Source organism: Venustampulla echinocandica (assembly GCF_003357145.1).
Source record: "Venustampulla echinocandica strain BP 5553 chromosome Unknown scaffold_0, whole genome shotgun sequence".
Taxonomy (NCBI): domain Eukaryota; kingdom Fungi; phylum Ascomycota; class Leotiomycetes; order Helotiales; family Pleuroascaceae; genus Venustampulla; species Venustampulla echinocandica.
In genome coordinates this window covers 3,674,911-3,688,797 of record NW_022474205.1, presented here as the reverse complement: position 1 = coordinate 3,688,797, position 13,887 = coordinate 3,674,911, and the positions used below count along the sequence as shown (strand labels likewise).

The following is a 13,887-nucleotide window of genomic DNA, read 5'->3' as shown; positions in this document are numbered from 1 at the left end:
TGAAATTGACAACCCTAATACTCTAAATCAGTAATTCGCTTGGTAGAGTATGGGCCGTTATGTGGCGGGGGACTGGATTGGGCTGTGAGTACTGCGTATTCGTATTCCAGAAAGCTCTCCAGGCTCCGAAGAGAGAATCAGACCATGTCCAGACTCCACAGAAAAAGCCATTCTACCTCTACCCTTAAGTTAAGCCAGTACAATTAAGCACGGCATTGAACCGAATGTATTAACTGCAGTTCCAGCCCAGCCTTTCGCGATGGGCGCTCAGCCTTCTCCGACAATCTACCGAGGTCGGCTTATGACGTTGCTTACGGAAGACTGCTGTAAGCATCACCAACCACTCACCAGCTGCTGATCGACCACTACGACCACGATTAACCATCATTACTAAGTTACTATGTAAGGCTGAGAAGTCTATTTCTTTGAAATCCCCATCCACTCGATGACTATTCTTTAGCTTTATTTGCGCTCCTCATCCCTATAAATAAGACTTCTCATTCTTTCCGATGAGGGTGTTGTTATTCTTATTTTCAGCAACTATCGCATTTGTCTCGGTCCTGTACAAAGACACAATCGCAAGTCACCTAGCAGCACTCGCCACCTACGTCGACCCCACCAACACCACGCCCTTCAAAGGCCTACCGTTCCTCCCACTTGGTATAATAAACGGCACCCCGAAATCGCCCAACATGTCAATTCCACGCGCAATCCGCAAAGCCTTTCTGGCAATTGAGCAGTCGGAAGGAGCAGGCGCCACAGTGCGTCGCTCAATCGGCACCCCTCAGCTCCGCAACTTCTCTCCATTCCTTATGCTCGATCATTTCAATATAGCACCAGGCGCTGGGTTTCCAGATCATCCACACAGGGGCCAGGGCAAGTTATAGATGCTCATCTGATAAAGACTTATACTAATACAAAATAGAGACGATAACGTATTTGATCGAAGGCGCTGTAGACCACGAGGACTTCGCAGGCAACGCCGGGACCATCGAATCCGGAGACCTACAATTCATGACAGCGGGGAGAGGAATTGTCCACGCGGAGATGCCGAATCAGAATGCCAAGGCAAACAGAGGTTTGCAGCTATGGGTTGATTTGCCGCAAAAGTTGAAGATGTGCGAACCCAGATACCGGGACTTGCGGGCGAAGGAGATACCACAAGTTGACGTCGATGGGGGCAAGGTCCACGTCAAAGTTATCAGCGGCCAAAGCCATGGCATCGACAGCGTGAAGGATTTGGCATATACACCTGTCTGGATTTTCGATATCGAGATCAAACCAGGCGGAAAAATCACACAACCGCTGCCTGTAGGATGGAACGCTTTTGCGTACATCTTAAGTGGCCGTGCGGCATTTGGAGTCGGCAAGCAGAAGACCTTCGTGGACCAGTACCATAATGTCGTATTTGAACAGGAGGGAGACGAGGTGATCGTCGAAGTGGATGAGAGCGCCAAGGAGAATAGTCGATTAAGTAAGCACGCCTTTCCTCGCTTATTTTTCAGCCACAGAAACCAATATAAAAAAGGAGGCTCTCGCTCCGAGGCTCCAGGCGGGAAAAAAACTGGAACCTAATCTAGTGATTACAACGCCAGATTGAGTCCCGCTATTTCTATCCACTATCAGACTCGCTTAGATATTGGCGCTTCTAGTGGGGCGTCCAGAGTTTGAAAAAAGTTCTTTCTCCACGGCCAAAAAACAAAGCTTCAACGAGCTCAAAAGAAAGACAAAAGAAAGACAAAAGAAAGACAAAAGAAGATATCTGTCTCTAGCTTGCATCATCCGTGAATCGAACACGGGGCCCATCGAGCTTGAATAACTGCGTTATATGGCAACGATGGATTTTACCACTAAACCAATGATGCTGTTGTAGATTTTTGGTGTTTCGCTTATTTCTATTTATTTGGGTGTGACCCGCCGCTTTACGGATTTCTGATTTCCGATTCTCGCTTTCCACAAGGCGGCTTTGCGTGTCCCTCGTTGTGACTACCAGACTTCGTATTTTCGGTTTATAAAAATTAAACTAATGATGCTTTTTCGCTTTCTGGTATTTAATTTCGCAATACTACTACACACCGTGTAAGTTAACGCGCATTCCCAAACGGGGCCCGGAGGTGGCCCCCCCTTCAAATCTGAAGTTCAATTTGATTTCTCTAATTCCCCTTTCCATCCGCTTTCTCACCCAAATCCCCGCTGCACCCATATCTGCTGCACCCAAATCCACTGCTCTCATACCTGCTGCAGCAAACTCCCAATCCTCTTAGCTGTACTTTTATTTGTACTCTTATTTGCACAATCATTTGCTCTTTCAATTATCTCCCAGTTGCACACAGTCGCCATTGCTCTCACCTTTCACTTGACAAGCGACCTGAATATGCCTCGTCGACAACGAACTCGCGCTTCAAAGGGCGAGCTCTTAGAAGATGCTAAGAGGGTCAGTCTTATCAAAAGCGGCCCTGCGAAAGTTGCTCCTCCAACCCAGAGAGGATACGATCTCATTCTTGATTCGTGGAACGAGTAAGAGATTTGTTAACTCCTCGTGAGGCGAAGCAAAAGACTCATATAGACTATAGTTATAAAGCGCGTATTGAAAAACCGGATCTGGTTCCTGATGTGACTTGGTTGAAATCCTTTTTCCGAACAATGGCAATCGAGCGGGTCGGCATGCTACATGACACACTCTCCCTCCACACGCTCAGGGAGTATGTGACTCGATTTGCAACTGCATATAAGCGAATAAATAATATAACATTCACCCGGATCCAAATTAAGCAGGTCAAAGATGTAAGATTCCATTTCAATTATCAATACAATACTAATAGGATAATAGTATATAGCTGAAGACTTAAAAGCCGAGCTGGGGCTTAGTAGTAAAGTCCGTGAAAAGCTGGTAATAGATGATGAGGATTTGACGAGTATAATTCGCTTCCTATGGGAAGAGGATCAGTATATATTCAGACGAGAATCTGAGCGGGTTAAGCTTACTTTACTTGTTCTGATTCTTGTATATACTGTGGCTCGACCGGGTGCTGTTGTAGAGAGTTCTGCATATAGGAATAGTACAGAAGCTCTACTATACAAGGTTAGTTATATATCTAATATAAATTATACGTTATCTAACTAGGAATAGGATCTAAAATTCTGTATTTCACAGGATAAAAATGGTGGACCCCCACTAAGGAGCCTCACAATAACATTCAACTTAATGAAAGGTGACAGAGAGGAGGACAATAAATAGTAAGTAAATTTAACAGCAGGGCCTCGGATAAACTCTATAAGACTAATATCTTGTAGTATCTCACTCACTCTCTGGGAAGATCTCGAGTTTCCTCATCTCTGCCCAGTTACGTTTTTCCTCGCTGTAGCATTCGAACATAATGCTTTCGATTGCCGACCAGAAGACCTCTTCCCCTCCTCGATAGACAGCAAAGTTATAGAGATTAACTTTAAAACCACGGTTTTAGACACTCCTCTTTTCCGAGGACCTGATGGGGTTTCAGTATGGCAATATAATAATTGTGCATCCCATATAAGTGAACTTGGATACCGTGCTGGATACGACTGCAAAATTACCGCCTACACCTTTAGACGAGGGGCTGCGAATAGATTAGTTGGTAAGAGGAACAAATATAACCTTTCGAGTAGTATTAACTTTATCTTAGCTTCCGGAGCAACTGTGGCAGAAATCGGCCTAATACTAGGCCACAAGAACCCAAAGACGTTTCAACTTAGCTATAGCCATACACATATAGGTGTCGAAATGCAGAGCGCATTCCATAACCGACTAGTACAAACTAGTCGGGTTGACGCACTACGTGGCCTAGAAGTGCACCGCATCGCCGGTGCTCCAAGATCAATACAGGGCACAGCAGAGTATAATAAACTCCTACAACACCCGGAATACCTCGAATGCCGCAAACGGTGTGAGGAGCTTAAAAGCAATGGCTCAAGTAAGTCGGCTATTATCGACGCTAAGAGGAGGGCAAACACTGTTATAGCGCGTCTTAGGAGGACCGCAAGTAGGGCAAACCGGGAGAAATTTATTAAAAACAAACGCTCTTCACAGAGCCAACCCGATAATACCGAGACCGAGTTGGCTGCAGATGCGGGCTGGGACCTCCCTCCCTGGCGTGCAGAGGTGTGTCGGTTCATGTTTACGCCGTTGGATACGTCAAATAAGCAGCGACTTGCGTTACTCTACAGTCTTCGTGCGTTATTTTTAGTTCACAACGGCAAGCCAATTGCAGCGAACTTTGAACGTTTTTGCCCGGTCTATAGCTGTGTACGCTCTAAAAAGAGTTTTACAGAAATTGGAGCTCTGGACGCACACATGCACCGACATCATCTGGGGGTTGTTCTGCCATGCCCCTACGAAAAGTGCCCACGCCACAATAGAGGGCTCACAGGTCATAGATCTCTTTTCAAGCACCTCCTGACTCATGCAGTGGATAAATCCTCAAGGGAAGACGTCTCGATAGTGGATTACTCCTTTATCGAATATTCCCCCTTCACGCAAAACGCCTTGAAAGAAGATTCCTCTTTTATGGAGAACGCCTCGAGAGAAGATGAGTTCTCAATAGAATCTGCCTCTACAACGGATGATTCTCATCTGAAGTGCCCGCGTCTGCACTGTCCACGCAATAAGAAGCCTCTCCGTTCCGAGTCGGCCTTCGCTCGCCATTTACTGTGCCACCGAATGCGAGATGATTCTGCAGCAGGTACCTATCGTCTAACATGCCATTATCCTGACTGCCCACGTTTCTCAATGCCGTTCAAATGCGTCGCGTATTACCGTCGCCATTACAACAGCGTACATCGTGAAAAGGAGCCAGAACCTTTATTGCGCCACTCAAAGACTTTTACAAACATAGAGTCTCTTGATGGTCACATGAAGGAAGTGCATGATCTCAGCATTGATTCTAACAGTTCTAGGCATAGGATTGATAGCTTGGACCCCCCTCTTTGTATTGATCCGCGACTGCTAAACCTCGACCAGCAAGGAATCATAGGATGGCAACAAGACGCATAATTTGAAGATTTAAGATGGATCAAAGGCTCGTTAGAGCAGCTTGTAAAATAATGTTATTGTGCTTTGTATCTGGGGAGTTTTTGTGAAAATGAATTAGAAGCAAAAGATAATTGAATCTCAACTTGAAACTGCAGATGAACATGTATAAATCTTTTCTTATGCCACCAAAGAATCTGAATTCCTTGAAGAGATTAGAGTTATTCATGCAAGACCGGCAAGCGAAACCTAAACAAAGTAGTTAACTATCTTGACTCGCGGGCACGACTCTGTCAGTGGTGCCACCCATGAGCGATAGTAAGTTACACGTACGCGCCTAGTCATTGAGTCTTGCGCAAAATTCCTGAATTAGATTATCCGCAGCGGCCAGGATATGAGCCATTATCGCGCGGCTCGAATAAGTTTGCCTTCTCGAGCTCATACTAAAAGAAGCCCGGGTCTTGCCCTTGAGATTGCTCTATACTTGGAACTAAGATTTTAGACGACAAGGGATTCGAAATACAATCAATACTCATTATCTTATTTGTCTAAAGGTAACTGAGATAAAGCTACTAAATGCTCAGCTGAACCATTATTATAATTTCCATAAGTTGACTAGATCAATAGCAGAATGTTGAAACTTTAATATTTTATGTCGATGCCATAGATGTAACACGAATAGCACCTGTTATTTACTGTCGAAATTATTCCAAGTATCTATGCCCCCATCCTTGGCCTATTCAATCTTCGACTCTGTCATGGATGTATTCTAAACGAAACTCTGGGCCTTCCGCATAAAAATATCCCCAACACCCCTTCAAACCGACTTGGATTTCATGGTCATTTTCTCCTTCCAAAGAATGTACTGTGTAATCAACAGCAAAGTTAGCTGTCGTAGACGTCTGGTCGACATTTGTTGTTGCCCATGTCAGTCCTGATAGCTGTCAGAAATTGGAAGCGCCAATAGGGTGGAAGTATGACCGTCAACACCAAGACCTGCCTGAGTAGGAATTATTCTCAGCTTGCTCAAACAATCCCGATTGAATGCAAAGCTCTTGAACGACGGCTGATTATAATATTGCCAGTTTACTTTCTCGTCGCAGAGGACATTCCATTCATAAAGAATGTTACCTGCCTCCATATGTTCCAATACTAGATGCCGATCATCAAGCCGATCCTGTAACGCCTCCGAGATGTGCTTCCACGAGTAATTCCGGCCGCGCATAATGTTCTTCAATTCCCTCAAAACCTGGCGATCAGATATTGATTCAATGCGAGAAGTTTCTTGCTTTACCCACAGATTTAACTCCCCAATCATTGATTCTCCATGGCTCTTACTTGAATACCACATTGTGGGATTAGAAAAGTTCATTATTTTTTGCTCTGGAGCAAAGCACTCCAAACATAAAGCATTTCAGAAATTTTAAGAGTTTTAATTTGATTTGCAGTTCGAGAAATCGCGGAATTCTGGATGCGCATATAAGGAAACCGGGAAACGGAAAGTCGACAACTGTAATTTCCAATCCTAGGGTTCCGCATTCACAAGCAAAGGGGCTGCACGCGAAAATGTGTATTAACAGGAAGGGTCGCTGCTATTAATAGCTCTTCGGTCTCGGCGGCAAGTGGACAACTAAGTAACAATAAGAGAAACAAAATAAATGCGAGGCCACCCAAGTTAATCCCATGAAATCTAATCATGGAGATTAATCGACTTCAAACGAGTCCATTTGACAGTGTCCCCGAGGAAATTTTGGACATGATACTCCGGTTTTTACTTGATCGCAAGGAAACAATCAACATTGGCTTTTGTCCAGTGAGCCCTCGTTTCTACCAAGCGTACTCAGTACCTTTAGTCTCCCAACGGTTTTGCAGGGTGGCGGAACATATCATTTATCGCGATCACAAGTTCGAGTTCTGGGATACTAGTATCATTCTAGGTTCTTTTCTGTCGAATTTACGGCCTACAACACAAGCAAAATTGACCGACTTACGTATCCAGTGGCCGCATCCGTCGTGGGGAGGTTTTGAGGAAGCCCTCGAGTTCCTCGATGGCTGCAAGGGCCTCCAGCGACTAGAGTTCTCCTATGTCCCGCCACACATTCGTAAATCGCAATGTAGGCTCCTAAATAAGCTCCCTGTAAAGGGCATTTGGTTTCAGATGGATTCTTGCTATATTCCCGACTTAGCATCCGTTCGATCGTTTGAGTGTGCAGGGCCAAGATTGATTGCTTTGCGACCAAGACAATTCGTGGTGAGTGACCCTTGCTTCTAGGTAATTGCTTGCTAACCCGATCGCAAGGCTGGAGATGGCTATCAAGGATTTTTAATTGAATGAATAAGTGCCAGATGACAATATCATGATCCTCAAGAACGGTTATGAAATAAAGGTGGACTGCAAATTCTTCAGACACGAAGGTGTCAATGCAAATCGAGAGATGGTTCGCTACCCGACTGATTTACTTATCAAGTTGAAGGACGAGTACCACGATAACAAAGTAATAATGCCCTTTGCATCGCTAGCCAACACGCCCCCAGCACTTGGCCAGACTACAACCCCCGCAAATCACCTGTGCCCTGGATGTTTGTCGGGGTTGGGAGGTTTACCGTAGTAACGCATCGGGTTGGAAGAGAATCGGGGGTTCTTGTTGGCGCTGGTTGCTCAAGAATTGACTGAGAGTTGGAGGAAGAAGTTCTAAAGATATTAGCTGGGCATTATAGAACAAAACAAATACATTTACCTGAAATCAATAAACGTTTCTTTGATCCTTATTTCGGTGATCTTTTGCCTTTTAAGGGTATTCTAATCGCAGAGCCCGCTATCTCCCGACGAGCTGATCCATTTTCGCATTTCGAGCTGTAGGGATGGCATGCTTCACCGCATAGTCGACCTAGTAGTTTACAAGGACAGTAGACCTCTGTGGCACATTTGCTCTTACAGTCACAGTGAAGGGCCTGTGATATTTTCTGAACAAGGTCAGATAGTTCTTTAGCGTTTGAATTGAACTGGTGGGGAAAATTTGAGATGCGTAGGTGTAATGCGGAAAGAACTCCAGCAAGTTGAAGTGGAAGTTCCTCGTTGGTTATGCGCGGATACTCAATCTCCTTTATAATCTGTTCAAGGATTACTACCATCCTTCTCGCATCCCAGAACACCCCGCCGTTCATGGCGCAATCCGCCAATGTAAAAGGAGCATGCACGTTATGGTTTCCTGGAAGCATGATCAAGGTATCGCCAGGATGTAGGACAACGAGCGGTACGCTTTGGTTCTGGGGTGGCGTCCAGTGCTCACCCATATTTAAAAAATCGGACCAATCGCTTTCCGACATTGAAGGTATAATAGGCCATAGCTTAATACCAAAAAGGCAGCGAATCCAAGCACCCACGGCCATTGAATCCTTATGCCAAAGGGAAGCAGAAAACCTTTGGCCCATAATCTGGAAATTTCGACGTTCCTCGACGTCGATAGGAGAATTGTTCGGGGTCGTCGTTTTCCCAAGAGTCCCTGTAGATACGCATCTTAAGAGAGTGACAAGATCGTCGAGGATGGAAAAGAAATTGCCATGAAAACTATCATTAGGATCTACTTCCATATCTAGTGGCCTCTTGCCAGCTAAGCAAGTAGGTTCGGTAAAAGATTTGGGCTTTGAAGCCAGATTGAGAAAGTTTCGCGGCGGCGTCGTCTGTGTCAGGCGAGGCCCTATATCTTTTAAATCCGGGAGAATTTTGGAGAGTGGAAGAGCGATTGTAGCTCTTTTGTTTCGCACCACGCTCACATCCTGAACGTCAATAGTCGCATCAACTCCCTGAGCTACAAGCTCCGACATTCTACTGATAATATCTTCGAGAGATATTGCTGTCCGAGACAACACATCCGAAAAATCCCTGATTACCAGAATTTTACCAGTAAAACAGTAACGACTATCTCGTAAAATTCTCGCTGCATGGTACTCATCTGCAAAAACCACATCGGAATCGTCGAACGATGAACTAGACCTGGCGTGAGGCAGGCCGAGTGGAATATGAATCTTTGGTAGTCGTCCAAATCGTAGGGAGTCCTTGATGTGATCAAACTGTAGAGATAATAGAGTGTTCGAGAATGGGATATCTTCAACATGTTTAACAAATTCTGGTAGGTCGTGGTTCCACATATGTGCGTGCTGTGCGATAGGATCGCCCCAAAACTGGACAGCCATGGCGCTTTGGTTGGTTCGCTGTTCGAGCAACGCTTCCCGAGTTGGACATTGTGGGCGAGTGGTTGAAACAGACATAGCATTAGAGTGAACGACCTCATTTTGTTGTACAGTATCGTTTTCATGCCCGTGGAGCCACCCTAAGATAGTTCGTATATCGCTCCTCAAAACGCCATCATAGCGCTCTAGCAAGGAAGACTCGAATATTCTTTGCCCATATAGAACGCGACATGTAGTCCATTCCTCCAAAACTAATCTGCACATGTGCTGGACACAAACAATAGGCTTATCTTCTTTGCCTTTGCGCTTCAGGTAGTGACGCTGTCCGTCCCATTGTGTTTCCTCAAAAACCGAGCGCTTGGGTCTTTGTCTTTGTGGGGGCTCAGAGGATGCGCCAGGTGATGCGACCCACCGGCTCTGTTTTGGGGGATGTTCGCTGAGATGGGTATTCCATTTCGACTCTATATCGCAGAGTGTGCCCTCGAAGCTGATAGATGTAGACATACTACCAATTATTGAAGTAATGATGTTGCTGGCTGGGACACCAGAAGGACTTTCCAAGACACGTCGAGCCGCCGGAGCCTGCGCTTCAAGTTGCGCCGGGGCCTGCGCCGGAGCCTGCGCCGGAGCCTGCGCCCACAAATCAGAGCCGCCCAAGACTCTATGCGCAGTACGAAGTACACTAACAACTTTGAATGTATCACTTTGAACAAACAACCTCCTGCTCAAACCACTCAACCAAGGCAGACTTAAATTAACCTTGAAAGCAACTGGGGCAGAGGAAGTTGGAACATACATCTATTATCTGGCTTTTGTAACATTAGGTAGATTTATTGGCAAAGTATCTAGCGGAATTTATTGAGACCTAGGGATAACTTGACGCTGATGCGTTTGTATTACTCAAAGATTGCCAGGCAATAAAAAGTCTTGGTCCAACTGAAGTTTGAGAAGCCATTTTTCACATCCCTCCCTCGTACACTTGCTGCATTTGCCACCTAATAGCACTCGTTGCTGACATAACGGACATTTGCTGCACTTGTCACATTTACCCTCCGAAGCAACTCGTTGTGAACACCCCTCGCATTTTAACTGGGTGTAATTCCGAACCCATCCTCCGGTCGCTACACCCTTTCTCATTTTTTCCTCCTTGTTAACTTGAAAATTAAGTACAAGCTGATCCATCATCTCCTGAAGCGTGTCTTCCGATTCGTGTGTCGTTTCTACCTCGATATATTCAGGGCTGATCGACCCCTTAAGCCACTTGTTGCCTTCGTGAATCTGTACTGCCGTCAGATCGATATGGCCAGGGCTGTCTGTTGTCATAGGCTTCTTCCGGCTATAATGCTGTTCTCTCATCCCAGTCGTAGAAGACCGCTTTCTTGGAGGTTTGTGTGGAAGTTGAAGATTCGTTCGACCATCGTTCATAGCTATGTTTGCACGTCATATTAGGCTAACTTCAAGTACTAGCTCGGGATGCTTACCGGAAGCTCTAAGGTAATGTGCAAAGGTATAGGGTAATGCGCGCGGTTAACAAAGTGCTAGCTGCTCCGGTTGGCGTAGATGCATATGGTTCGAAAGATATCGTAAACGGAGATGGTGCTGAAAAAGGATATGTTGAGGGAGATATAATAGCTGGCACTTCAGAGATACCATGTTTACCTCCGCAGATGATGCGACAGGCATGCTTAGAGACAGATCCAATAGGAACCTTTCTACCATGGGTGTAGGTTGGGTTGTAGAACTACTGTCATTTTATCGTCCTCGACAACTTAACCCGCGCGTCAAGCCCCCGTTAGGCGGTCTCATGCACAGATACAAGTCAAAGGTTGCGGAACAAGAGGGATCTACAAGGAGCCTTCATTGGTTGATAATAAACGTTTCTCGAGATACCACTTGGGATCTGGCTCTAACTCGATGCAGGCGTGGGAATTTCGCATTATGAGATTTGTTGACCGGAGATAATGTGACCGGTTTAGTCCGAAGGGGATTGAAATGTACTGTTGACTTTGGTGAGATTTGTTGTGTGCAAAAGCGGTATGAATAGGAGAGTTGACTACCACCGAGCTTGAAAGAGCAGAACATATTAACGGGGGACATTGATGGGTGACAGAAAACGAAGGATACGGACGCCAAAGACGGATCTATTGCAGCGCCATCCGAATCCTCACCACGCACTCGTTACCCGATCTTAGGGTGGGTGGGTAGCTAATTGGCCCCATGACACATTATTCCTTCGCAGCCCCCTTCGTATTGCCTAGCAACCCCTTGCCAGTCTGGAATCCCCAGGTCTCGCGGTCTCGCGGTTAGGAGAGTTGGCCAGCAAGCATACATTGGTGGTAGGTGATAGGCGGCCTCGAGGTGGCAGCTACCAGGCGTGACGGAAAAGTCCCCGGTGGTGTGATTTTACGAATCCCGGTCTAGCCTAATTTAGCCTCGAGCGCGGGCATGATCACACGGGCGGCACGGGCACCACCATAGAGACCCACCCGCTGCGCCCCGACATGATTGCGGCGGCAGGTCAGGCACCAAGCGATTTTTATTCGGATGTTGAGGTTGTGCGAAAGACTGTCTCATACACTACCCATACGGATTCAAACCGGAAGCCCCTCCAAGCCCCTATGAATCATGTCTACCCCAGCCAAACCTATCTCTATTGCCCCGAGAACATTAAGTGTCACCGTGCAAGACTATATGAATGCGTCGGTAGGGCAGCAATATTGGATCGGACAGGATATTGTATGGAAGAATTTTCTCGTACGATATAACAACTAAGTTACCAATATAATTATTTAGTCTGACCTTGGTTTAGCAAGCTCGAAATACATTTATTCGGGAGCAATTAGAACGAGAAGGGTTATCGCCAAAACAATTTAAGGACCTAAGTGCAGTGCAGAAGCGTTATCGTACAAGCCAGTTAGATCGTGTCTTCGCTGCCGAATTCTTCGAGCATACTCGCGATGGCGGGTGGATGCAGGACGCTGTTGGTAATAACAAGAGTTGGATATATATTCATGGTATGAGCGCATGGCATGTTAAATCGGCCCTCCATGCCCTGGTCAATAGTAGCGGAGGTATGTAGGCATAGACTCAGCAGTCACAATCATCTCTCTCGTACAGTAGTAGCTAACCTCTCTAGGATCACCTGCAGATTCGACGGCTACGCCTACCGAATCGGCTTCGTCCTCCCAGCCCGCCGATACCGTCTCCGCTGCCGCCACAGATGTCGATCAATAGAGCACCCGTTTCTAGGTTCTACCTGTGGATCTTACTACTTGTGCTGGCTAAGTCGTTTATGCCTCGCCCTGAGCTATGCCGAGAGCATTTTGGCCGGCGACCAAGTATAGCGGTAAAGCACGCTATCAGTTTAATTCCGGTCTATTTCACGAGATCTATTGCATACTCTAGCTAAGGAGAGGGGGCTGCAGATAGTAATATCAGCGAAGAATTATTCCTACTAAAGTATCTATACTAAGGTTGTTTGATACCGGCGACGAATGATATCCTTATCCCCATCAACTACCCATTCAAAGTGCAAAGCCTCACTAGGTGCAATATCAATCAGCCGAAGTTTCAATCTAGTTGCACGTTCTATTCTCCATCCCCCTGAACGGAATTCTCGTATCCCTGACCTCTTTAGCTGAGGAACTTCCTGGATATACTGAGCAAGCGATACTTGCAACCGGTACAAGGACATTTGATTACCAAACCGTTCCTTATACGAACGGAGGGTGTTGGCATAAGACATTCCTCTATCAACAAAACAGTAAAATATGAACTGTTTCTCTTCGGAAGGTAGATTTATTTTGTAACTAGCGATGCTGAGAGCTGGTGTAGTCGGGATATCCTCTTCTGGTCTGTTGTTGCGACTTGAAGCCGTCGTGTTCGATGGCCGCTGTTGTACGTTTGTAGCGAATCCGATCGTACCTGACATCTCCATTCGAGAACCTAATTCTCTGACCCGGTTCTCTTCCAATTTGGACTTGTCGAGCAGCTGTTTCTTCTTACTGCGCCATCTTGTACACGCCTGTGCTGCGCGTGCACGCTTCTCCTTATCCACTAGACTGCCTCCTAGTCGTACACCAATCTGAATTGTGTAGGAAGAGGAGTTCACTTCTGCTCGTCTTCCCTTATCGGGGGTTCTAATTGTGTCTTGAGAAATCGCAGCCGTGGGTGGTGCCCACGGTTCATTGGTGTTGTTGGTGGTTTGTATTCTTAGTGTTTCTTTAGACAATCGATTCGAGGTTGATATCGTGGACGGGGTGCCGAGTCGAGGTGGGATATCGCGGTCATTGAGAATCCGTTGTAATTCCATACTTCGGCATATGATGAGGTGGTCTTGAAGGCGTTGGATTTCAAAGTGTAGTTGTAAAGAGTTGTCCGACTCCCTTATCATATAACGTACTAAGTGCTACTAGCACTCATAAAGCTCGCGTTTGTTAAAGCAAGTATAATGTCAATGGGCAGGGGAGGCAAGAGCCTAACCGAAAGCGAACTTTCTATACTCCAGTTACCGGGGCTACATAATTATTCAACTAAGCGTAGCAGCGGGCTGGAAATGGCTGCCGGGTCTCACTCCACGTTCTCTCCAGCACCGAATCAAATGAGTGTCGCTTTTCTCCATGTTTTCTCCAGTCGCCTCCAACTAAGGTAGGAGCGGGCCGGAAATGGCTGCCGGGTCTCACTCCACGTTC

General features: G+C 46.2%; 5 protein-coding genes across 5 annotated transcripts; 3 read left to right on the top strand and 2 right to left on the bottom strand.

The window, feature by feature from the left end:
- Positions 1 to 692: 692 nt before the first annotated feature.
- Positions 693 to 1,575, top strand: BP5553_01153 (putative pirin; the record flags this gene model as incomplete). The annotated part of the gene is made up of 3 exons (XM_032009776.1): positions 693 to 761; positions 928 to 1,474; positions 1,529 to 1,575. The coding sequence occupies 3 exons, from the start codon at positions 693 to 695 to the stop codon at positions 1,573 to 1,575; spliced, it is 663 nt and encodes a 220-aa protein (XP_031873830.1).
- A 799-nt stretch (positions 1,576 to 2,374) lies between these two features.
- BP5553_01152 (uncharacterized protein) lies at positions 2,375 to 5,029 on the top strand (the record flags this gene model as incomplete). Its single annotated transcript, XM_032009775.1, has 6 exons — positions 2,375 to 2,517; positions 2,574 to 2,784; positions 2,831 to 3,082; positions 3,131 to 3,237; positions 3,295 to 3,614; positions 3,663 to 5,029. The coding sequence occupies 6 exons, from the start codon at positions 2,375 to 2,377 to the stop codon at positions 5,027 to 5,029; spliced, it is 2,400 nt and encodes a 799-aa protein (XP_031873829.1).
- Positions 5,030 to 7,771: 2,742 nt separating this feature from the next.
- On the bottom strand, positions 7,772 to 9,994 carry BP5553_01151 (uncharacterized protein; the record flags this gene model as incomplete). Its single annotated transcript, XM_032009774.1, has 1 exon — positions 7,772 to 9,994. The coding sequence occupies one exon, from the start codon at positions 9,992 to 9,994 to the stop codon at positions 7,772 to 7,774; it is 2,223 nt and encodes a 740-aa protein (XP_031873828.1).
- A 1,827-nt stretch (positions 9,995 to 11,821) lies between these two features.
- Positions 11,822 to 12,430, top strand: BP5553_01150 (uncharacterized protein; the record flags this gene model as incomplete). The annotated part of the gene is made up of 3 exons (XM_032009773.1): positions 11,822 to 11,950; positions 12,006 to 12,267; positions 12,333 to 12,430. The coding sequence occupies 3 exons, from the start codon at positions 11,822 to 11,824 to the stop codon at positions 12,428 to 12,430; spliced, it is 489 nt and encodes a 162-aa protein (XP_031873827.1).
- A 229-nt stretch (positions 12,431 to 12,659) lies between these two features.
- BP5553_01149 (uncharacterized protein) lies at positions 12,660 to 13,508 on the bottom strand (the record flags this gene model as incomplete). Its single annotated transcript, XM_032009772.1, has 1 exon — positions 12,660 to 13,508. One exon carries the CDS (start codon positions 13,506 to 13,508, stop codon positions 12,660 to 12,662), a length of 849 nt encoding a protein of 282 aa, XP_031873826.1.
- Positions 13,509 to 13,887: the final 379 nt, after the last annotated feature.